The following is a 25425-nucleotide window of genomic DNA, read 5'->3' on the forward strand; positions in this document are numbered from 1 at the left end:
TTACATGCATAATGGGGTGATGAAATGGTTGTTCAGTTTATTTAAGAAATGTGATCTAGCTAATAGAAATTAAAAAAAAAAATAAATGCAATAAGTTTCATGCATAGTCATGAATTTTACCTTCTTGTATATCTTATGCATTTTATGAGTTTTATTTTATATAAATGTGTAGGGTCCTTGGGCCCAGAAGTGCATTATCTATTCATATGTTGGGCCTATAGCCCAAGTCGAGGACAAAGATCCGCCCAAGGATGAGATGTCTTCGTCGGCGGAAATTACATTGATGAATAAATGGTGGAGTTTAGTCCTAAAGGCTCCAGAAAGTTTGTCGAGGATGAAAACTTCCTCGGCCGAGCTTGCCCAACCTTCTGGGAAATGGATTGATAGCAAAGATGGTAATCCATGAAATTCATTTGGGGTGGACAAGCACGGTAGGGATATGAGATAAGGACGAACCCTAAAATATCTAGGGAGAAAGCTGCTGCCTCCGCATTAAATGCACTGCAGCTAATCCCCTGGCCGCATTAATGTGGAAGTGATACCTGAGCAGTGTATTTCAGCCTTACAGCTACTGTTTGAAGATTATGAGAAGGACTGATGGGACAAGTATCAACCCTAACCATCTAGCATACAGGTGGACGGTTGAGGTGAAGGGAGAAGAGAGTATAAAAGAAGAGGAGATAGAACAGGAGAGGGGATCGGAAAAAAGAAAGAAATAACACTGTAACAATCACAATCAAACTTGTAACACTTTCTAAGAACATATATTAGAACTATTGTCCTCGGACCAAGCTGAGGACGTTCCTTCTTCATTTCATAAGAGTTCATTTTTATCTTTTTGTCATGAAGCCTATCCATGTTGTTGTCTGATTAACTAAAGCCCAGTGCTTCGACCCATTTTCTCTACAAATTCATTGTTTTAGGCCTCTTGGGCCAAAGTCTGTCCACGTTCTGCACTAGCTTTTCCAAACCGGGTCTTTACAAAATGTATTTCATAAAATTAACAAAATTTATCATAGAACCCTTCATTGTAATATATCTAATAATGTTAATCTAATTTTATTTCAACACTACACGTAAAAAATAAGGATTAGATAGATTAGATGAAGAATTTGGATTATAATCAAATTAAGATTTTTATCAACTTAGAAATTATTGTAAAAGAATAATTATATATATTTTTTCTTAAAATCTAAAAATCTAAAAAAATTTCTGCAATTTGGTGAAATCACTTGGCGCAACCATGACTTCTAAACTCAAATTTTATTATATAGTATATGATTTAAATTCAGGAACATCCTTCATATCATTAAATTATTTATATTTTGTGTCATTTTAAAAAAAAAAATTAAACATATAATATTTTTTTAATTCAATAAATAAATTTTTTCTTATTTGTGTCAAATCCAATACATTGAAACATTGAACCTAAATCCAAACCCAATTTAACAAATTAAAAATGCAACAAATAAGCCTATTCAAATCGACATTAGATATGCATCTTTGGTTCAATATGTCAAAGAAAATGATAAGATGAGGCACTGGCACCCAATTATCCAACCCAATCAAACACCAAATCAGCGTTTATTGTTACAACAAATCGTTGGATAATATATAGTTCTACAAAGGCACTAAAAGAAAGTTAACAACAAATCAACAATTCCTACCGTAAACTCTGTAGTTTAAGATCTGAAAAACCACATGGACCAAGGTAAGTACCACAATATTTATAGGTTGCTAATAAAAGTGTCAAATTCATGAATTATTATAAACTAGTGTGTAGCCCTGTGCATATGCACGGGTACAATTAAAAACTAGTGTGTAGCCCCGTGCATATGCACGGGTATAATTAAAAACAATTACAATTATACGGTTCAAATTATAAATAGTCAATTGTAGTGGTGATATTGATGTTAGCTTGAGTTATTAAACATATAGGACATTAGTTTGACTACGATATTTGAAGGTACTAAAATACTTTTTTCTTGCAATTTTCATAATATCGGTTACGTCAAGTTTCTTACAGTTACATTTATGAATAATCACAATTAGATATATAAAATTTTTGGTCGAATATACATATTAGTTTCAAGTTTTTATTAGAGAATATACTCTAACCATCATGGAAAAAAAGCCATATTATGTGCCTTTGTTATTTTGATAATACATATTTTGACAATATGTTATTTCTTTTATACCAATCAAGGGAAAAACCACCAACTACCATTAAAAAACAACTACTTTATAGGAGGAATCCCTTAATGGGTGCAATAAAAATAAAAAATAAAAATATTTATTTAAGATTGCAATTGAAACCACAATTTGTCTCAATATTATGTCTATACATACATTAAAAAAAATAAAAAATAAAAAATTCATTTTTGCGCACGTGCCTATGCAGTATGCACCTTAGCCTCTAACATGAAGTACCATCTCCCGATTGCCAAGGGCCCTCAATAAGTCAAAATAGCATTGGGTTGAGCCCTTGAATCCGCTATAGATCACAATATCTTTTCTACATCCTACTTCGCTAAAACCCTACTTCACTATAATAGATGATACAAACCAAACTTTAAAGTTACAATTATAGAGATCGGCTTGGCTTGATGCTCTGGCTTGGGTTTCGTCAAAGAGGGAGGCAGAAAGTCAAGCAGAGGGAGAGAGAAAGAGCAAGGAAATGGTTGGAGGTTCAAAGTAAGAATGAGAAAGACAAGGAAGAAAGAAAAAATAAGAAGAAAAGAAAGTGGACCCACTTGAATAAAAAAATAACATAAGTTTTACAATTCGTGAACAGTGCAATCTCAAATTTGAGATTGCACTGTTCATCAATGCCAAATATTTTGGTATTTAAAATACCTGATGTGAGCAGTTTTTTAGTGTTTGGTGTGTCAAATGCCAAATATTTGGCATTTGACACACTTGATGAAAATGCTTTAAACGGAAGTCATTTTATTTGTTACGTACGCATGTGAATATTTCGCGTAACATACACGTAAAAACTAACCACAAGGCTCTTGATAAAATGGGGTTCAATATTGTTGCATCAAATTATAAGCACCTATTTCTCTTATTTAGTTATTTGTTTTTATAGTTTTGGCATATAATGCTCGCTTCTAATAATTGTGCTATTTATTGTCAAACCAAGATATCAATCAGTTTTTGTGTAGATGGAAATTGAATTTCATATCTTTTATTCAATCATCAAATTATAAGCCCCTATTTCTCTAATCTATATCTAAATTATATAAATCGAATCTGAAGGAAATATGAATTTGGTAGATCTTAGGGAGCATGGGATTTATGATTAATCCTGCACCAAAATGGAAACAAATGGGGTGTATATTATTGACATAGGGTTTCACATCCCACCAACTGTACTTTCACATCTGGCTTTCCAACTTCTAGAACATTCATTGGAAAAAAAAATGTTTAATTGCGTGAGTCCATCAAATAAAATTTTGATCATAAAATGAAATCTTTTTAATTTTGCTGAAAATTTTTTGTTAAAAGTATAATAAAGTATACTTGTTACTTTGAAAAGTGGCGTTTTAAAAAGTTATACATAATAGTTTTTTATTTTTTATTTTTTTATTTTTTTTATACAAGTTATACATAATAGTTAAAAAGCAAAAAACTAGCCCCAAACACACACTAATCTCTTTTTATCTTCATTTTTTTTGTTTTTTACGCTAGTGTTTTGATCAAGAGTTTTTTTATTCAATTAACACCCTTTCGTGTTTTCAAAGTCTCCCCCATTAATAAAACAGCATACTCTATTTTTCTTTTTCTTGCTTCTAGTAAGCAGTAAAGTCTCTTATAATTGAATAAGAGATATGAAGTTTGATTTTCGCATATATAAAAAATAAATTAATATTTTAATTTGATGATAAAAAAAATCATCAGAAATTAACGAAATATAATGAAACTATATTATAAAAAAATTGACTTGATTTAGGTCTAGTGCATCCAGTACACTGGACCCGGTCAGATGGTGACATGTGTCTAAAAATGGACACATGTCATTATCTCAATGGGACACTGATCCTAAGCCTCACCCATAAAAAAATATAAAAAATAATAAAAAATTTAAAAGGTTAGTTTTGACATTTCACTTTTGAAACACGTACCATAATAAAAAGACCACACCATGCCATCGCTCTTCCAATTTAGGCTACATGTCTGTCCGGTGTCCTACTGCGTAATATGCTTATCCCATACAGGAAAAAATCCCCTTCCACGCACAAATCTAAAATCACCATCTACTCTCTCTCTAGGGTTTTTGATTTGAAGCCGATATGTCAAAATAATGAACCACTAATTTTGAGCACATTTTGATTAGAAATGGTGGAATGGTTGAGCCTCTCAAATCTCTTGGATTACCTTCGAAGACCAGCTTGAGAATGAGAGGTACATGTATATCTTTATTCGACTTTCAGTCTCACTTTTAGCATTTTAGGCTTTCGATTTCATTTCATTTCCATAATCTTATACAATGTGCCCTGAATATCTTGTCATTTTACTCATTTTCCACTCTTCAGGTTTTGATTTGAAGTGTTTGTGTGTGTCTGTGTGAGAGAGACTGAGAGTTGGTGTATATGAAGATGGGGTCTAATAAGAAAGCTAGGGTTTTGGAAGGTGGGGTTTTTGGTAGTGGCAGAGTTGGTAATTTTGGTGTTGAAAATTTAGGAAATGGGAACAGTGATTCTTGGGGAACTAGTGTTTGCTGTGAGATTGATAATTCTAAAGAAATTGATTCTGTATTAGAGACTGCAAGTATGGTATATAGTATGGGGAATAGTGGTTTGAATTTGGTAGAAAGGGTAAGTAGAGAAACAAAAATGGGTGAAATTGTGAGTGATGATTTCAAAGAAAATGTGAAGTATGAGGTGGGAGATATGGTGTGGGGAAAGGTGAAATCGTATCCGTGGTGGCCGGGTCAAATATTTGATGAAGCATTTGCAGTGCTTTCGGTTCGTAGAACGAAGAAAAGAGGGCATGTATTGGTAGCGTTCTTCGGGGATGGTAGCTATGGTTGGTTAAACGCGAAAGAGCTTATCCCATTTGATCCTCACTATGCTGAGAAATCAATGCAAACGAATGCAAAGGCTTTTGTGAGTGCTGTTGAGGATGCGGAGAATGAGGCCTGTAGAAGGGCTGCACTAGGATTGGAATGCCGGTGTCGCGACCCTTCTAATTTTCAGCCTGTGGATGCTCATGGGTTTTATGCGGTTGATGTGGGAGGTTATGACCCTCATGGGGTGTACTCGACGGAGCAAATTCAAAGGGCTAGAGATGAGTTTTTTCCACTTGAGATGCTTTCTTTTGTGTGGCAAATGGCTTTAATGCCGTGTAGTAAGTTGCAGGGAAATGTTGATTGGATTAAAAGTATGGCTAAAGTTCTTGCCTATCGGATGGCTGTGTTTGAGAAGTCCAACGAGACCTACTCACCTGCATCTGGGATTGATCAAGTTTGCCCTGCAAGTTCAAAGAGGGTTTTAAATCAGCAAGAATTGTTGTCTCAAGGTATAATTTAATTATCTTTATACCTGAATATTCTGCTATATGTTTTGTTGTTCATGTATATCATATTCCCTGAACATCTGCTCAACCAAGGTAGATGCACTGCATTAAGATGACTATTTAATATGTGGAAATTAGGTTCATTTCAACATGCATATACGTATGGATTCTCCAAGTCTCCATATGTGCATGAGATCAAAAATGACATTCCTTCTTGTTTTTTGATGAATGCTTAGCCTCAGTTTTTATTTCCTCCCTTTATCTAATACTGTCTTTCGGTTACTGTTTGCAGCAACCTTGAGTGGTTCTCCCCATATTGATGAAGCTTTTGGCAAGAAGTCTACAAGTCCTATAAAAATTCAGTGTAAGAGAGATCAGTATTTTCTTAAACAGGTTGATGATCCCAACATTTTGAGAGCCGATCACCTTGGTCAAGAGCAACTAAGTTTCCTAAGCCCATCAATGTATGAGGAAGTAGCCTTGTCAGATGGAGAGCATGTCTTGGGAGGGAAATATCCACACTTTTTCATGAATACTGAGTTTGCAGGCAAAGAGGATGGAATTGACACATTTAGCAAAGTGAGTATGCCACTTAATCCGGGGCTTGCTGGCAAAGAGAGTGTAACCATGGACAAGGAAGCAGAACTTGAATCAAATAGGACAAAATTAACTGACAGTTCTCAAGATTTCCAACAAGCTCAGCCAAGAATGCTGAAAACAGATGAAAATCATAATGGGCCTGAGAACATGCATTTGGCTGGCAGAATTGCCTCTCCCTTGGACACCTCACAACCTGGTAATGTTCTTTCTACAGATAGTCACAATATGTATAAAAACCCAAAGGCTCTTAAACGTTCTGAAGTGGACTTGAGTTATGAGGAAGCTTATGTGGTAGATATAAATAAGAAAAAGAAAACAAAATCTAATTTGGATGCAGGCATAGAGCCTTCATATAAACTCCTTCAACCTGCTACATTCAAGGCATTGGCAGGACAATCGACTCAAGAATCTAGCCCAACTGCTTTAGTTCATAGAGAGGATTCACCAATGGACCAACAGGAGAAAGCAATTGAAGCCTGCCATACCATTTCCTCTGGTTCCATGGCTAGACAGAAAAATTTTGATACAAGAAATGTTGAAACTGGACTTCCTCAGTTAATTTCTGATCTATTAGCTCTTGCACTAAATCCTTTCCATGACGTGGAACAGAACAGACCTGCAATTGTGCTTAATTTTTTTTTGCAATTTAGATCTATTGTCTATCAGGGAAACTTGGTTGTATCTTCTTCTGAAGAGCCAGTGTTGATTGAAACTCAGCCCATTAAACCTCATGTATTTCCTCTGGCTACTGAGAGCAATCCTGTTAGTAGTGCTCAGGACCTGCCTCTTTCTTCTAAACCACCCAAAAAACGGCTGAAATCTGATTTTTATGCAAAGTCTGACCATATCTTCGATTGTGGGGAAGATATGTCCACAAAGAGACTAAAACACCTAAATGAGCTGAAGACATTGACTGTAGAAAAGAAGGCTAGCAACTCAAAGCCTATAAAGTCTCAAGGAAGAGACTGTAAGGAAATAGGTGAGACAGTTTCAAAAAAGAAGGAAAGAAATGTGCTAAAGAAGCCAATTACTCCCAAAATGGTTCCTGTACCTACAATGCTAGCGATGAATTTCCCACGTCAATCGGCTCTTCCATCAGTTTCAGAGCTGAAAGCAAAATTTGCACGCTTTGGTCCCCTCGATCATTCTGCCTCTTATGTGTCTTGGAAAGCCTCAAAATGCCATATTGTTTTCAAATACAATTCTGATGCTCAGGCAGCATATAGGTATGCTGTCCAAAGTAGTTCTCTGTTTGGAAATGTGAAGGTATATTACCAATTGCAAACCCTAGAGTCTCTGGAACCAGAATTGCATAAGCTAGGCAAGCAGCTTGAAGAAGAGGCCCAATATAAGTTTCCACATTTGACATCATTGAGCAGCTGCAATTCTGTAGAATCAGAGTTTCAGCCAAAGTCATCTCTGCAGAAGCCACCGGGTGATGACTTGAGGTCCATCACAGGTATACCTGGTTCAACCTTACACGTAAAATTAATGTTGGGTGGGAATCAAAGTAGTGAAAGTGAGCAGTTTGCAATTGATAGTGGCATCAAAAACTCCTATGGTAACAATCCAACTGGTAGTTCATCATCTTCCTTTTCTACTATCAATGTCAATGTTAGGAACTTCCACAAAGCTATACCTTCACCTTTGCCTCCTCCCATTGATCTCCCTAACCCAATTTCACAATTTTTTGAGGACAGTGAGCTTCTTCAATCTGTTCAAGCTTGTGATTTTCAGCATTTCCAAGTTGGGTCTAGAAACAATCACACGTATTACTCCACCCCTAGCCAAAGTGTAGACATCTCCCATCAAATGTTAAACCTTCTGACCAAGTGTAGTGAAATTGTACATGAGTTGAAGCGCTCGTTAGGATATGTGCCTCTGTCTCTGATTAACTCAACCAGTAACATATGACATTGGTGAATAGTTTATACACTGAAGCCATTGATTTTCTGCAGCCGGTAAAATAGAAGAGTACGCAAAACCCTAAACTAAACCTGTTGGAGTATTATCATGTGAAAAGACCCACTAGTTTGATACTTGAGTAAGAAGTTAGTGTTAGGAATGTACAGTTTAAACTTTAGACAGCATGAAGCATGATCAAGAGGAATAGAAGTAGTTGGCACATTGACATAGTTTTGAATATATGGCTATATTAGTTCATCTTTAGCGAGGTGGAAAGAAAAATTTCCTCTCTTTTATGTCCATATGCCAATGCAAAATCTACAAGGTATTTTATATTGGAATTGGATGGTATTGTGTTATGCATTTGGTTTGGAACTTATTTTGTGTTTTGAGGCATCTCCTAGTAGGCACACAGTGCACATATATTGTAGCTCCTTTTTCTTGTGAATTGCCACCACGTCCTTTGGATAGCTTTGTAAATTGCATGGCACCTATCATTTCTATTGAACATTCGACTATAGGGTATTGCACGTGACACAATTCCTTTCCATGGTTGAGATATTCAATTTCTTTCAATTGTCGAGATTGAGAGTTGAAAAAACCAACTTTCAATCTCAATTATTGATTAAAAAAGGTTAAGAAAAGTAAAAAGTGAAAAAAATTTGTGAGAGGACTTAATCTCAATCCAAGTAATGTAATATTATATTCAATTTTTCCTTTTTCTTATAAGTAGAATCTCATTATAAAAAAATTAAAAATCAAGGTGGTGCAGATGGGAAGATAAGATAACCATAATTCAAGAATCCTATGTTTACCCGATTGAGAAGTTCAATTTGTGTAAGATAACAATATTTTTTCTATTCTAATTTTCCTTTTTTCCTTCCTTTTTTAATTTTTTGGTTATTGCGGGTGTCTGGGACTTTTTGGGCATATAATTAATTCCTGTTCTCTTTTTAATTATTTTTTGGGGGTAAAATATAAAATATAAAAATTAGATCTGCGCTAAAATCAGAAACTACACAAAATTTTCAAAAATATTTAATTTGCTTCCTAAACACAAATGATATTCAAACATTTTTTGAAAGTTTCCTACTCTAAATTATTTTCTTCTTTTCAACGTTCGTTTTAACTGAACAAGTCTCTTGGTAACTATATTATGATAAATTATATGTCCATGGATTGTTTGCGCACAATTCTCTTAGTAACTATATTATAACAGCAATTGTGCATACTGCATAGGTGCCAATTGGATATTTAAAAAAAAGTTTTGGTAGGATTTCTTAGTTTTTGCATTTTATCTTTATTTTCTAGTTGGTGCTCATGATTAATTCCGGGTGAGTGGTTTCTTCGTCGAAAAAATAGAAAGGCAATTACGACGAAAATTTCCCGCATGACCGTGTAACGTGTTACATGTGGCGTCGGTACTTGGATTGTCGCAGTCACTATTCTTCACACGGAAGTCGTCAACGCCGCATGGGACTTGAGACTTGTCTAGCTCACACCAAAACAATTAGATAAGAAGACCTCTCAGCCAATCAATGAACCTTACAAGTTACAAGAAGCCACTAGAACCATACTTAATACTTTTCCGTATAAAAATAACACCTACCTCGAATCATCCATCTAAATTGTTACCCCCTTGCACAAAAGTCAGATCTCATATCGTTGACCAGTTCACCATAAATAATTGATAAGTTGTAGGTTGCCAAGCTCCTCCACCGAACTCTCTCTCTCTCTCTCTCTCTCTCTCTCAAATCTCAAAACATGGAGTACAGAACCTTAGAACTGAACGTAGTCTCTGCCAAAGACCTCAAAGATGTGAACCTTTTCTCGAAGATGGACGTGTACGTAGTGGTCTCACTCTCTGGAGACTCACACCACCACAAGCAGAAAACCAAGACCAACGTGGCCAAAGACAGTGGCACCAGCCCCTCATGGAATTTCCCTATGAAATTCACCATAGAAGAGTATGCAGCCCAGCAAAACCGGCTGAGCCTCGAGTTCAAGCTCCGTTGTGACCGTAGCCTTGGTGACAAAGACATCGGTGTTGTCTATGTGCCCATCCAAGAGCTTCTCAACTCTAAAGGAGACAAGTCCATGAAGTTCGTGTCTTACCAGGTGAGAAAGCCCTCAGGAAAACCCCAAGGTGAATTGAACTTTTCTTACAAGTTTGGTGAGAAAGTATCTAACGCAGCAGTGGCTCCAAAGGTCTATGGGGATGAGCCTGTTACTGCTTACCCTGTAGCCAAACCTGTGGTGGGGCCTAGTGCACCATATGGTGGTTCATACCCTCCTCCTCCTCCTCCTCCAGGACCAGGATATGGGTATCCTCCACCACCACCACCGTATCAACAACCATATGGTGGGTACCCACCACCACCTCCACAAGGGTATGGGTACCCACCTGGGCCAGGATATGGGTACCCACCACCAGTGCAGCAACAACAACCCCAGAAGAAGAACAAGTTTGGGATGGGATTAGGAGCTGGGCTGCTAGGAGGAGCGCTTGGAGGGCTATTGATTGGAGATATGGTGTCCGATATGGGTGATTATGGTGGTGGGTTTGATGGAGGATTTGATGGTGGTTTTTGATTATTATTGTTTTATTTTTATTTTTTAATTTAATGTTTTTGTTAAGACTTTTTTTCTTTGATGGGTTTATATGTTTGCGAAGAAAATAATGCATATACTGGTTGTATCAGGAGATAGTTATTATGAAACTTTTAAATTTTCTCTATTTTCTTGTATGTTTGAGGAGAGATTCATGTGGCATCATGTTTAAAGATCTGTATTCATATTACTATTATTTTACACATGCTTAGGTAGGAATGGTTTGAATTTGGTAATATGGCTTATATTTTTTTGTATAAAAACCAAAAGGGGTTAATTGTTAATTTGTTAATATACTTTGTAGTTTGTATGTATTCATGCTTTGCTTTTGGAGTTTGAGCCAGTGAGAATATTCCATGGAATTTTTAAGGCATCAACTGGCTGGATAATATCTATAGTATTAGATCAATAATTTATTAAGGGTTGTGAAGATAGCAATACTTTCCTCCCTATTGGCTCATCAATAATTTATTGAGGGTTGTGAAGAAAGCAACACTTTCCTCGCAAGTGGCTCAACAACGTGTTTGACACTTCAATCCAAGATTCCAAATTTCCGAGTAGCTGAAAACAAACAAAGAATAGGAATAGGGTTTTAAAATGTCCTCTGAAGGCGATCGTTTTAAGGTCAACATGACATATAATCAGGGAGGTTGATCCAGGGGAAAATTGGACCCGCAATTATGAACTTCAATAACACGTTCCCTTCTTTGAAATTTTACAAAACAAGGTTTTGTAACGATCCAAGGTTTTTCTATTTTTCCCTTGGTTTTGTTCTTCTAAATAGCTAGACATAGACTATGATGATTATTAATATAGTCTCTGAAATATTAGATCAAGTTTAATTTGGTTAATCAACTATTAATTTATCAATTTAGTTCATCAACTACTGGTACGCTAAAGAGTAAGGGGTAAGCAACCCCCATTACATTAGCCTCAAGTTAGCTTATAACAAAGGTTACAAAGCCAACAGATCAGAAAACAATCAAAACATAACCAAAAAAATAAACAAAAGTAGTCCCAACTGGCTAAACAGGTATATGCAATTAGACAAAAAGGTATTGTATTTGTGAGTGCAAACAGTGAGTGAATTCCAATGGTTAAGCAAGTCAAGGACAATTTAAGCGTCGATCTATCAACAATCAAGTTCTTTATTCATAATTGAAGGGCTTGGTTTACTCCATCTCAAATTCTCCAGAGTTCAACTTTAAGCGGTTTTGGATCATTCTTATGTTTCTAGAGAAACCCATTGAATATTGATCCATATTTCCTCGTGATCTTGAGTCAACCTTGAGTCGACCCGCCGGCACCAATTGGTCTTGGACGACCCACAACCAAACCATACGTGTTCAGCTTGAAAAAATCACGAGGTGATGTATGGTTGCCATCTGTTGGGCAATTTAGACCCAACAGATTTTATTAGTTAAGTCCAAGTCCAACAATGCCATATTAATCAAATTCATTTTAACCAATGGAAGGAGATTAAATATACGGCATAGGGCATCACCAATTGCAATTCAATCAAACACAGAAAAGAGAACGGTGATGTGATGACGAAGTGGAAATCATGGGAAAAACTAAGGGATGAGCAATCCACTATAGTAAGAGAAGTTTACCGTCCAAGTAAAGTCTTTATCTAGACTATACAACTTGAAAATTGACTTATAGTATAAACCTACTATTACTTCATAATCTATGAACTCTTCAACTATATGGATGTTCCACAAATGACAGACCCACTATAACGGCCGGAACCTCTATTTCACTCTAAGAACCTTTTGAAACTTCATTCCACAAAATTAACACTGGGATCTTGTGAATTTCAATTTTACTGCTTGAACACTACTGATGACGTTGAAAATTGTCACCAATAGGTCACACCGTACTCGCGACTCAAAGCGAACCTGCACAACAAGAACGATCGAAAGAAAACCTTTAGAGAGCACCGGTGTGGTGCCGGCCAAACACTCTCCGAAGGTCAAGTCAGAATTCGTCTCTTCACTTCTAGAGCGCTAGAGAGGGTCAATTAATCGAACCTCGATTTGCGAAAATGTTAGTCCTTTTATAGTGGTGGAGAGTTGGCTTTTCTTCTTGATCTCCAAATCTTTTCCATGTGGGACTCTAATACAAATTCTCCAAAGCGTGGTGAGCAAGGATTTCCCTTTTTTGATCTTAGGGCTTTTCTAGGCGATAGAGATTTCGGATCATGGGCCCTCACTATGTCTGTCAGCGATGGGCCTTCAAAGCGCGTGAGACTATCTTTACACAGGCCCAACAGTTCCAATCCGTCAGGCCCATTAAGGTAGGCCCATCAGGCTCTATATTTTATCATCTTCAACTACAATAATTATGTTAAAGATCTCTCAATTTGAATTCACGGGATGTGTTAATTTTGGCTTGTATGATTTCTCTCTTAGGGTACAATAGAAACCTCTAAAGCCTCTTGAAAATGGTGCATAATGGTCCCTTTTATACTTGATGTAAGCAGGACAGAAATCTAAGCACATGTAACTTTTTAGAATTTAAAATACTCCACAATTTTTTATCAATGAAACCTCGATTGAGTGGTAGTTGATCTTCTATCAATCGTGACTACATCGAAAGGCAGTTGAGTACAATTAATCTTGCTTTTCTTGAGATGCTTCTTACTCAATCTAGCTTGAACTTGATTTGATCTTCATGGACACATTAAAGACACAAATGACATTTCATATTGTGATGAAACTTGCCATCAATAAACCTAACACCATCTAATGACTAATTATGATTAATGAACCTTTGTTTTGGATACAAACCAAGATAAAAATATTGGATTTATATTACCCTTGAGTGTTCCATATGCTTAATTAGGGTCAATTTTGAGTATGTATAAAAAGTACTAATAATTTTCTTAAATGTAGGTTAATATTTTGTAGGTACGTGCTTCAATAAAGTAATAATTATTTTATTCATCTGATATATAAGAGACCATATTAATTTATTCACTCGACACCAACGACACAAAAGCCATTGAATAGGTTCATCTAAATAAACGGCACACATGGGAACCTTGATATTTGATTGATGTTAATTTGGGGGTTAAAAGTGAGGAGGGTCAACTTATTTTATTTATTTATTTGCATTTTTGTCCTATCAACTTCAGGCCAAAATGGGCATTTGTCCCTTTCGCCCAAAACAAATAACAAAATGCCCCTATTCTAAAATTATTTAGCCATATGTCCTTATTTTAAACTCGATTTTCTAAAAATCGAGTTTCTAAACTCGATTTTTAGAAAATCGAGTTATAGGCAAAAAACTTTTAAAAAAAAATTACATGGAACTCGAGTTCCATGTAACATTTTGCAAGTAACTCGATTTTCATTAAATCAAGTTGCTCATTGAAACTAGATTTTTTAGAAATCAAGTTTCAAAACAGAAGCATTTTGCTAGATAGTTTCAGAACATGAACATTTTGCTACTTGTTTTGGACGAAAGGGGCAAATGCTCATATTGGCCATCAACTTCACATAATGAGCTTTCCAAACTAATTTTCTACAAGAATAAGTACAATCATTGAAGTTTTTATATTGTAATATGTTGTAGTAGCAACTAGAGAGTGACTTGCATGCCTCTTGAAATAGTGTATTATAGTCCCTTTTATACTTGATGTAAGCAGGGTACAAAAATCTTAGCACATATAACTTTCTAGAATTTAAAAGACTTCAGCCAAGATTTTCAATCAATCAAGCCTTGATTGAGTGGTAGTCGATCTTTGATCAATCAAGACTCGATCACAAGTCAGTTGAGTACTGTTAGTCTTTCTTTTCTTAAGTTGTTTTTTAGGCCGACTGGCTTGAACTTGATTTGATCTTCATAGACACATTAAAGACACAAATGATATTTTATATTGTCATGAAATTTACCAACATTGATCCATATGCTTAATTGTGGTCAATTTTGAGTATGTAGAAAAAGTAACTAACAATTATTTTGAATGTAAGCTAATATTTTGTAGTTACGTGCTCTGATAAAGTAATAAGCCTTTTATGCATTCGATATATGAGAGGCTAGATTAATTTATTCACTTGACACAAAAGCTATTGAATAGGTTCATCAAAATGGAGAACACACTTGTGAACATTGATATTCAATTGTTGTTGTTTTGGGGTGAAAAGTGAAGAGGCCAAAGGCTCCGTTTGTTTCGATGTAAAATATTTGCAAAGATAAAATATTTTACATGTAAAATATTTTCATTTTACAGTGTTTGGCAGTGTATATGAAAATGTTGTGTAAAATATTTTCCAATGTTTGGCACAATGTAAAAAAATAATAATAATAATAATAATAAAAAAAAAAAGGGTAAAAATTTAAAATTGTACTAAGACATCACCAATGGCTAAAGTCCAGAGTTTAATAACTATGGAAAATGGCATCCGTTGAATTTCAAGTGTTTAGTAATGAAAACAAAAAAAAAAAAATTAATAGTCCAATTTCTGTCCATAAACAATGACATTGGGGTCATTCTATGAATGTTTCACATACTTGGTACAAGTTAGACACTGTAAACATAATATATGCACGGGTAACTGGTCTCGGTTCTACATATACACCCAGATAAAACCAAATTCTTGATGCAGAACTAATACAAATATTCAATTCCATAAGATTCCTCACAATCTAATACAAGTACAATATCTAAATGATTTTTCCAAAAATTATGAATTTTAAAAAACGCAGGTGTCTACAATAAAAGAAAGAGCAAGACATAAGTGATCAAAGGCACTTATCTAGTATTATCTTCATACACACATCATCTACTCAATTACATATCCAGGTATTGAACATGGGTCAAAGAATGTACTAGATGACTGTACTAGATGAATCATTGATAACAACAAAGATTCAATATATCAAAATATCAATATATGAACGTGTCAAAGAATGTGCTAGATGAATCAATATATAACAACAAAGATTGAAGACCACAGCTGGCACCCAACGTTTCTGGCCCCATGCAGATATCTAGTGAGTTCACTTCTTGTAATAGTCATGACTAATGCAGCTACACAGGGAGTTCAGCAGAGCAAAATATCATTTTGCCTTCTTCTAGTAGCAAAATGTCCATTTGGGTCATGGAACATGTCCACAGTACTGAATTGAAGCCAAAAATTCTATAAAGCATTTGAGACATCACCGACATGCTTTCTCTTTTTCTGGCCCTTGCCAACGGAGACCGTGAATTAACAAAATGAAAGAACCTGCAGAATAGTTTAGAAACCAATACAGCAGAACCTGCAAAAATATATCTGGACAAAATATAACATTATCATAATCATAATGAATCCAAAATATAACATTATTCCATAATAACTCTAAAACATGTCAATCAGTGTTGCATAACCATCCATAAGCACACTTACAATAACAAAACCCAAAGACATTGACAATATAGCTAACATTAACACATAATCTTCCAAAATATGAAATTGTTCCATAATTATTAATAACCTAAAGAATACCATGGTACCACTAACATGTTTCACACAATGTATCCAGCAACTTCAAGTTAGAAGGTTTTGTTGAAAAATTTCTCCAACCAAAGCTTTCTCATCCTATCATTTTTAGCCATAAAGGCCCTTCCTGCATTTTCATCATTAACCAAATGATCAAAAGCTTCATCAAGCATGTATTCTTCAAAGCCTTCAACATTCATCACTATTTTATGAAGCTCATTTGTATTAATTGCGCCATGACTTAGAGCCTTCAACACACATATCCTAATGAAGGCAGCAACCAAGACACAAAGTTAGGAAGATTAGTGTGGATAATTCTGAACAGAGTGTGAAGTGTGGCAGACATTCCCATTAAATTTAATTATTATCATTCTTGTATGATAATACATTATCTTGGTTGCTGATAGCAAGCAGGTGAAAGAACTTTAAAAAAAAAAATTACATGGAACTCGAGTTCCATGTAACATTTTGCAAGTAAATCGATTTTCATTAAATCGAGTTTTTTTATTGAAACTTGATTTTTTAAAAATCGAGTTTTAAAACAGGGGTATTTTGCTAGATAGTTTCAAAACAGGGGCATTTTGCTGCTTGTTTTGGACGAAAGGAGAAAATGCCCATTTTGGCCATCAACTTCACTTAATGAGCTTTCCAAACTAATTTTCTACAAGAATAAGTACAATCATTGAAGTTTTTATATTGTAACATGTTGTAGTAGCAACTAGAAAGTGACTTGCATGCCTCTAGAAATAGTGTATAATAGTCCCTTTTATACTTGATGTAAGCAGGGTACAAAAATCTTAGCACATACACCTTTCTAGAATTTAAAAGACTTCAGCCACGATTTTCAATCAATCAAGCCTTGATTGAGTGGTAGTCGATCTTTGATCAATCAAGACTCGATCAAGAGTCAGTTGAGTACTGTTAGTCTTTCTTTTCTTAAGTTGTTTTTTAGGCAAACTGGCTTGAACTTGGTTTGATCTTCATAGACATTGATTTGATCTTCATAGACACATTAAAGACACAAATGACATTTTATATTGTCATGAAATTTACCAACATTGAACCTGACACTATCTAATGGCGAACGATGATTGATGAACCTTTGTTTTAGATACAAACGAGGATAAATATTGGATCTATATTACCCTTGATTGATCCATATGCTTTTGTAGTTACGTGTGAGAGGCCAGATTAATTTATTCACTTGACACAAAAGCTATTGAATAGGTTCATCAAAATGGAGTACACACTTGTGATCATTGATATTTGATTGTTGTTGTTTTGGGTTGAAAAGTGAAGAGGCCAGATGGTCAACTTAATTATTATTATTTTGTTAATACATTTTTTGTTCTATCAACATCCACGAATGAGCTTTCCAATGTAATTTTCTACAAGAATAAGTACAATCATTGAAGTTTTTATATTGTAATATGTTCTAGTTGTAGTTGTAGCAAGTAGAAAGTGACTTGCATGCAGCATGTGCATCAAAGTTTGCTTAGCTTCAAACAATTAATAATAAAGAAAATATTTCTCCAGCATTATTGTTAACAAAACAACAAAATGTCCGGCAGCATTGAATATTAGGAAAACAAAGAATAAGAGAAGGAATACATCATACATAAAGATAAAAATCTGCATAAGTTACCAATTCTTGTTCATCTATTTAAACACAAGACCTGGGCCTCATGTCTACTCACTCTTAATTTTCAACAAGAAATTTCTTGCATGCTTAGCTAGTCATGGCAATTAAGGTTCATGGGGCTCTATTTTCCACGTGCACCGCACGAGTTTTGATTTGCCTCTGCGAGAAAGGCCTTGATTATGAGCTCCTGCCAATTGACATGGTTGCTGGTGCCCACAAACAACAGCCATTTCGTTCACTAAATGTGAGAGCTCCATTAAAATCTTTTCCTGTTTTTTGGTTGCTGAATCTTATTTTCTCTCTTGGGTTTCTTATTATATCAGTTGCTATTGCTATGTTTTCAGAAAGTACTTTCAGAAAGATAATAAAATAGAATTTTTTACCCTTTTACTTCAATTTCACTTTCAGCCATTTGGCGAAATACCAGCTTTCGAAGATGGTGAAGTTAGTCTTTTTGGTAAGTTTTTTGAACCAAAGACTCTTCCATGACAGATATTCAACTTATTCAGAATTGATGGCTGAAAAGGCAATTATGCAGTTATGCTCACATTTGGTTTAATTAGAACTCTTAGAAATTCCTTGGAATATGAGATCCTAATATTTGGTTTATTTTTAGAAATTCTAATGAATTATGTAGTCTTTCTAAAATATTTTTAGGTTCATAAACTAAATGTCAAGGATATTATCCATTATTTTTATGTGGTTTCTTACAAATAAAACATGTTGGATTAAATCAAACCTAGGTTCAATGAAAGAATTTTTATTTTGTGTAACAGGAGAGCAGTCTCCTTGTAATGTGAATGCATTTCAATGGTGTTCTAAAATCTTAAGTGTAAAAAAAAAATAAAAGATATTACATTATATTAGAGAATAGATATATTTTTCTTAGACACAGGGTATTAAACTAAGAGTATTGTCTTCACATTAAAAATAATAATTTCCCAAATCAGAGGAATATGGATTACCCACATTTTAAAAAAGTAATCCAAATTCACACCAAAACAAAAATGTGAGTTTCTGTAGGCATCCAAATGCTCATAATCCATAGCATTTGGATTCTCTTAAGGATTCCTAATGCCTTTTGCAACCAAACATGAAAATGTTCCGAAGAAATTCCTGCAATTTTTCAAGAATTCTAAAAGATTACCTCGAATCAAACATTTCAGGTTATGGTTCTATAAGCCAATATTAAATCATGCATAATTTGGTCTTACTAATTGTGTGATACATACTGTTCTGACTAGAATCAAGGGCAATTAACCGGTACTTAGCACGCAAGCACAAGGACATTGGGACTGATCTCCTCCTATCCAATAGCTTTACACAGTCTGCCCTTGTGGAGACATGGATGGAAGTGGAGGCACATAAATTTGACAGTCCAAGTTCAGTAATTCTTCGACAAATAATTGTCATTCCAAAGTATGGGAAAGCTCCTGATAAGCAAGTTATTGAAACTGAAATGGAAAAGCTAGGAAAAGTCCTGGACGTGTATGAGGAGAGGTTGTCTAAATCTAAGTACCTTGCTGGAGAAAATTATAGCTTGGCTGATCTGCACCACATTCCTCCCCTTGTTTACTTCATGAAAACTAGCAAGGCCAATGCCATCACTTCTCGTCCCCATGTTAGTGCTTGGTGGAATGACATTTCCTTGAGGCCTGCCACTGTTAAAATTTCAGCAACCATGTCCCTTTTGTGAGGATGAATTGAAGGGTGTCAAACTCATACTATCAATATGTAATAACTCAGTAACTACCTTCCTTTTGTTGCTAAGCAATAATAAGCATGTGCCACGATTTGAGAAAGAGCTAGTCGCATCTATATTTATCATCTATGTATTTCTAATCAACTTAGTATAATCTTGCAAAATATCATATTTTCTAAATCTGCATAATTTAAGGTATTGCAATTTTCTTCGCATAAATCCCTAATGTTCTCATTACGTTGACATGCCTATGATCAACACGATCTTATTAGATTGGTTTTGATACCGTTTTATCACAACCTAAAAAAGTACTCAAATCACATATACACAAATATTATGCTCCCTTCCCTTGGGTTGTGAATGGTATTATGGTCAATTTGGTAAGGCCTTGTGACTCGAGAATACTATAGCTTAACATGAACATGTCAAGGACATTAGAGATTTAAGTAAGGAGATTATTATATCCCATATTATATGCATTTGATTGTCATTGAATAGTAAATGCATTATATGGGCATGTGTTGAATCCCATTTACATTGAGTATATACTAAGTTGGCATAACTATATAAGTGGATAAAAAATAAAAAAAATAAATACAAATAACCTTCTAATTTACTAGCCATCTTGAAGTATAGCACTGATACGAACCTTCCCCAAAGTGTAACAACATATTTGAGTAACATATATGCATCTGACTTGCATTTATGTATGATGTTATCCTTTTCTTCTAATTAATAAATTGCCGTGCCATCTTTTCTTTCTTTAATTATTTGTAATAATAATTTTTTTATAGTTTAATAGTTACAAACAATGAGAAACGGGAGATTTGAATTTTGATTCTTCTTACAAATTAAAAATTTAAAAGTGACAATACTATTTAGACGACAATATTTTTAACTTTAAGTGATAATGATTAGAACAGTAGAACTTATAAATGAATACGTATCAGAATTGAATATAGTAGGGCTTTCTTCTTCTTCTTCTTTTTTTCCTATTCCTTTCAAACCTCTCAAAGTTTCAGGCCCTATTTTGCAACAACGTTTGCTAGTTTTCTTAGGAGCGGCCCATCCAGAGAGATAGTGCGGTCTTTAGTATTGAGTGGGCTTATGCATTGCTAAAAGAAAAAATCTATTGGCCCCGGTAAAACCCTAGAAGGAGCAGAACAGAACAAAACCCCAAACCAACGTATCTTTCTTTCTCTTCTCATCTCATCTCATAGCCCCCAACTCTTTCCATATTTTTCCAAAGATGAGACCTTTGGACGAGGACGAGACCAAAGCAGTGTTCGAAAAGCTCTTCAAGTTCACAGGCAACAACCTCAAAAACATCGTTGAAAACCCTTCCTACGAAGGCCCTGGCTCCAACCCAAGCCGCTACTGTTTCCGCATCAACAAGAACAAGGTCTACTACGTGAGCGAGTCCTTGGTCAAGCGCGCCACCAACGTCGCTCGAAACAATCTTGTCTCTCTCGGCACGTGTATCGGCAAGTACACCCATGGCGGCAGCTTCCACCTCACGGTCCAGTCGCTGAGTTTGCTGGCTGCCAATGCGAAACACAAGGTTTGGCTCAAACCCACCTCGGAGATGGCGTTTTTGTATGGGAACCATGTTTTGAAAGGTGGGTTGGGGAGGATTACTGAGAATATTGCTCCCGGTGATGGGGTTGTGGTGTTTTCAATGTCGGATGTGCCTCTTGGCTTTGGTATTTCGGCTAAGAGTACTCAGGATTGTAGGAAGTTGGATCCCAATGGGATTGTGGTGCTTCACCAGGCTGATATTGGGGAGTATTTGAGGATGGAGGATGAGCTTTGAGTTGTTTAGGAGGTTTTGGCAAATGGGTATGTGTTTTTTTTTTGGGTAATATTAGGTTGTGTTTTATGTGGGATTTTGATTATTTTGTTGAAACCTAAAAGTAGTAAATTTACTAATCAAGATGAGAATTTTGTTGTCTGTTATATGCTGCGACCTAAAGTATTTCTTGCTATATGGTTATGTTTGTGTTATTTTCTCATTAATGAGTTTAAATGTGCTTGTGATATTGTTGGAATTGGGGTTTTGATGGGGTGTTTTGGCAAATCGATTGGTGTTGTTGTGGTGATATCTCTGGGTTTGTGTAAAATGTGTCTTATCCGATTTTGGTTAATATGGGGCTGTGTTTTGTGTGAGATTTTGATGATTTTGTTGAAATTTTAGTTAAAATTAGTAACTTTACTAATCAAGAAGACATTTTGTTGGGTTCTGTGGACATTGTGTTTTGGAGCCCGTTTGGATAGGCTGTTTACAAATCCTTAACGCGCATTTTAGACAAAACGTGATTTGCCAAATTGGTTGGCTCCACAAAATCAGCATGTTTGCGTTTTTAAAATCCAGAATTTTCACGTTTGCAAAACTCTGCGAAGCTTTGGCTTTTCAGAAATGCAGATGGGCTAACCGCTATTTTTTTTCTTCAGAAAATCAAAATAGCACCAATATGATAAAAAATAGCGCCAATACGATAGGAAATACCAGCTTTATCCCTTCCCCCATGTATATCTCCTCCTTTATTTTCTCAGTTAGTCTATACTCCTCCATGTATATCTGCTACTCTGTTCTTTCAGTCTCCATGGGCTCTCAATTCTCTGTTCCTACTTCTGCTTTGTTCTTCATCTTGCTTGCCAGGTAACAATTCTCCATTCCTCTTCTGCTGAATTTATGTTATAGATTTGGGCTTTTTACTGGTGGGTTACATGATTGCTTGAATTTGAATCAAAATTTTAGAACTTATTTTGGCTGAGAGATTTGTTGCTGCTGCTGTTTTTGTTTCTTCATGGGTTGTGGATTTATTTGGGTTTTTGGCTGCTTTTGAGACCTGCCCATTTTGGGTTTTGATTATAATTATTGCTTTATATTTGTAGACACATAGATATCATTGGAATCAGACCCCTGTGTTTTGTTTTTGGTGGGTTGGGAATAAATGGATGAAGGAGTTTTCTTTATTATGTTTCTCATTCAAGAATCATGATTGTGTTTACGGGCTTTTGATAAAAATTCAATTTTTAACATTCTTTAGCGATAAAAAGCTTAATGGGTATTGTAAATGCACCTCCAGTATAGTGTTTGTGTATCCTCTCTATGCGAGGTGGCCCTCCGAGTTTGACAGATTTTGGAATCTATTTATGTGTGCTGCTGGGGAGTTGAGGGTTAGAATGTCTATCTCTATGTGCTTGTAGTGGGCATAGTTCTGATAACAAAGGGGAAAAGAGCAAAAATACTATTTATTGAAACTAACAATTTGCTGTTATGGAGAAAAATTGGAATGATAAAGAATTTTACTTGTGGTCTTTACCAAGAAGTCTGCTATCATGTTTGTCAGCTTCTATATGACCAGATATTGGATACATCTTTTACATGAACCATATATTTCAATACACATATATGAACCATATATTTTAGCTGAGTTTGTAGAGTTGCACTTGCCCTTGTGTCTTATAAGAAGTTTAGCTTTTATTTGAGAGGTTAGACTAATTTAAGCCTTAATTTGATTCTCTCTTTTTCACATTATTTTTTCCATAATGTTTTGTGCATTAATCTCAAGCTGAAGATCTGGTTTTATGTAGTCAAGTATCTTGGGGGCAGTGGCTGTATGTGGTATAATCTTTGTGTGAGTGAAAATGCAGGTACTTCGAAGACTATTAGGATGTGTATCTCAGTTAATCAAGTTGTTTTTGTAGTAAATTCTTCTTGAAGAGAACTTGCCATTTTTTTTAATGATGTGTTTTTCCTAATCCCTCATAATAGCTTGGAAGAGTAAGCTCCCTTCAGCTTGGTTGGGCTCATAATGGCTCCCTGATTGGGTTGGCCTGGGCCCAATATCTAGCACAATTTATAACACTTGATATTGTGCTGGAAACTAACGAAAGAGAGTATCCCATTACTGTGGGGTTTTCACTTTTTTTGGGGTTCAATTTCTTTCTAAGTATGTTACAACCCAATAAGTTTGATGGTGTTTGTGATGCACTATCCTACGCTTGAAAATGTGCATCATAATTGTTTGTTTACGAGACATCTTACTATTAATGAAATGAGTCATAATTTTCATAGTCTTCAATTCACAAAGAGCTTTCCAAACATTAGAATTAATTGCAGATTGGATTAGCAATGTTTTGAAATTCTATCAATACACCCTGTTGCTCATAAGGTAAGCTAAGTTTTGCTCATACTATTTTGGATTCCAGTTTTTGCTCATACTGTTTTGGATTCCAAGAGTCCTGTTGCCTCACCTTGTTATTTTCACCATATTGGATTGTGTACAAGTGTTAGAGGGAGAAAGAGAGAGGAGAAACATACCAATAATCAGTACTGTCCAAATTTTTAATAGTTTGGTTACTAGGTTCTAGGAACCCGGGTGGAAATCAGACCCCGAGGGTACCAACAAGGCATCATTCCATTTCTTTGTGCCATATGAGTATCATTTGAGCTGGTTAGTGGAAGGTTGTATAGAGGGAAATTTTATTGTGGATTGGTAAATTACACATGCATCCAATAGCCTTGAACCTATGATCTCACTCTCTATCCCCTTTTTTATTGGAGGAGGGAGTGCATTCGAGTTAGAGCTTTTTGCTAATACAACTAACTGGAATTAAAAATTATTAAAAATTTCTAGATGTGGCCTTTAAGCTTTCCATCATAATTGATGCGATTCATTGCATTTTGCATAATAGTTGAACTCCATTAGTTTTGTTTTCAGCATTTTGTGAGCCTTCTCTGTTTTGTTTTTAGCATTTCGTGAGCCTGCTCCGTTTTGTTTTTCTTACCTGCACATTATCTTACTAAGATTGAGATAATATATGACTAGGTGCTCTACTGATGTAGCTTTGTGCAGCCTTCCTAAGCTTTATATTCATTGGCAATAGCTTTGTAGCCAAACAAGTCAATAAGCTTTGGATCCATATGTCATAATTTAACTTTGATGATAATTAGCTCTGCTTATTTTTTTTAGTAATTATTTTAATATAATTATTTTCCTAATCATTTTAATATCTTCCTCTTGAAGTTTTTTTTTTTTTTTTTTTTTTCAATTTTAAATTATATAAATTTCTCTTCATGAATTCCAACAACGACAACATTATTATTGTTAATAAATTATTTTCAATAATAATTAAAAAAAAACACTGATTAAAGGAAAAATGACAAAATAACCTTAACAAAATAGTTAAGTCCTTTTTTGGAATTTACACTCAAAACAGCCATTTTTAAAAATAGCTTATCCAAACGCTTAATGTAACTTTAAAAATAAAAAACGCATATTTTTACATTTTATCCAAACACTTATCTATGGTTTTTAAAATGATGTTTTCAAAACACACATTTTAAAAACGCTCGTTTTTAAAATGTACCTTTGTGAACAGCCTATCCAAACGAGCCCTTGGTCATTTTTATAAGCGTGTGTTTTTGTTAGAATTATATGGTTGAGACATATCTTTAATTTCAAATATGCTTAGAATGATATTTGCTTTTTCCTTTGCATATACTTGCAATGTTAAACTGCTACCATAAAGGCAGTGTCCTTGAGCCTTAGGTAAGTGAGTAATACTTTCCAATCGTGGAATCGAAACTGCTTATTATTGACCATCTCCTTAAGAGTATTTGTTTCTTTTTCTCCTTTGTGTGCACTATCTATATTGATTATTACTGCATAATTAGTCATCCAGACATTGTCAAGTCTCTATCACAGCCATTATGATAGGGACTGTTACATGTCTGGGAAAGAAAGATGGAGAGAAAAGATCTGATGGTTGGGTTTCCCATTTATCTGATTAATATCTTTGGAAGGAGTCCATCGTTGCCCGATTTTATGCTCTAGTTATTATTCCAGCTACATCTGGACTCCACATCCCAACTAATGTTACCTAAAGACCGAGACAATTTCCATACTCATTAAAGGAAGTGTCTTTGAGCCTTAGGTAAGTGAGAAATG

The 25425-nt window shown here is 35.1% G+C and overlaps 4 protein-coding genes across 5 annotated transcripts; all 4 read left to right on the forward strand.

Moving 5' to 3' along the window:
• Positions 1–4182: 4182 nt before the first annotated feature.
• Positions 4183–8495, forward strand: LOC115994329. 2 transcript variants are annotated; one of them, XM_031118420.1, is made up of 4 exons: positions 4183–4407; positions 4539–5523; positions 5813–6316; positions 6458–8495. In XM_031118420.1, the coding sequence occupies exons 2-4, from the start codon at positions 4596–4598 to the stop codon at positions 8032–8034; spliced, it is 3009 nt and encodes a 1002-aa protein (XP_030974280.1). In that variant the 5' UTR covers positions 4183–4407; positions 4539–4595; the 3' UTR covers positions 8035–8495. The 2 variants fall into 2 exon arrangements, with proteins under 2 accessions (XP_030974280.1, XP_030974279.1); XM_031118419.1 differs by having other exon boundaries at positions 5813–8495.
• Positions 8496–9626: 1131 nt separating this feature from the next.
• LOC115994330 (protein SRC2-like) lies at positions 9627–10838 on the forward strand. Its single transcript, XM_031118421.1, has one exon. The coding sequence runs from the start codon at positions 9790–9792 to the stop codon at positions 10615–10617; it is 828 nt and encodes a 275-aa protein (XP_030974281.1). The 5' UTR covers positions 9627–9789; the 3' UTR covers positions 10618–10838.
• Positions 10839–15375: 4537 nt separating this feature from the next.
• LOC115994257 (glutathione S-transferase F13-like) lies at positions 15376–20339 on the forward strand. Its single transcript, XM_031118325.1, has 3 exons — positions 15376–18010; positions 18175–18223; positions 19011–20339. The coding sequence occupies exons 1-3, from the start codon at positions 17864–17866 to the stop codon at positions 19460–19462; spliced, it is 648 nt and encodes a 215-aa protein (XP_030974185.1). The 5' UTR covers positions 15376–17863; the 3' UTR covers positions 19463–20339.
• Positions 20340–20581: 242 nt separating this feature from the next.
• On the forward strand, positions 20582–21424 carry LOC115993756 (60S ribosome subunit biogenesis protein NIP7 homolog). Its single transcript, XM_031117731.1, has one exon. The coding sequence runs from the start codon at positions 20718–20720 to the stop codon at positions 21279–21281; it is 564 nt and encodes a 187-aa protein (XP_030973591.1). The 5' UTR covers positions 20582–20717; the 3' UTR covers positions 21282–21424.
• Positions 21425–25425: the final 4001 nt, after the last annotated feature.

Source organism: Quercus lobata, chromosome 6 (genome assembly GCF_001633185.2).
Source record: "Quercus lobata isolate SW786 chromosome 6, ValleyOak3.0 Primary Assembly, whole genome shotgun sequence".
Taxonomy (NCBI): domain Eukaryota; kingdom Viridiplantae; phylum Streptophyta; class Magnoliopsida; order Fagales; family Fagaceae; genus Quercus; species Quercus lobata.

Excerpts from the sequence above, each read along its gene's own strand:
- LOC115994257 (XM_031118325.1), top strand. The coding sequence starts at position 17,864 with ATGGCAATTAAGGTTCATGGGGCTCTATTTTCCACGTGCACCGCACGA. Across the intron at positions 18,011-18,174 it reads AGCCATTTCGTTCACTAAAT|CCATTTGGCGAAATACCAGC; the intron begins GTGAGAGCTCCA and ends TTTCACTTTCAG. Across the intron at positions 18,224-19,010 it reads TGGTGAAGTTAGTCTTTTTG|AATCAAGGGCAATTAACCGG; the intron begins GTAAGTTTTTTG and ends TGTTCTGACTAG.
- LOC115993756 (XM_031117731.1), top strand. The coding sequence starts at position 20,718 with ATGAGACCTTTGGACGAGGACGAGACCAAAGCAGTGTTCGAAAAGCTC.
- LOC115994330 (XM_031118421.1), top strand. The coding sequence starts at position 9,790 with ATGGAGTACAGAACCTTAGAACTGAACGTAGTCTCTGCCAAAGACCTC.
- LOC115994329 (XM_031118419.1), top strand. The coding sequence starts at position 4,596 with ATGAAGATGGGGTCTAATAAGAAAGCTAGGGTTTTGGAAGGTGGGGTT. Across the intron at positions 5,524-5,812 it reads GCAAGAATTGTTGTCTCAAG|CAACCTTGAGTGGTTCTCCC; the intron begins GTATAATTTAAT and ends TACTGTTTGCAG.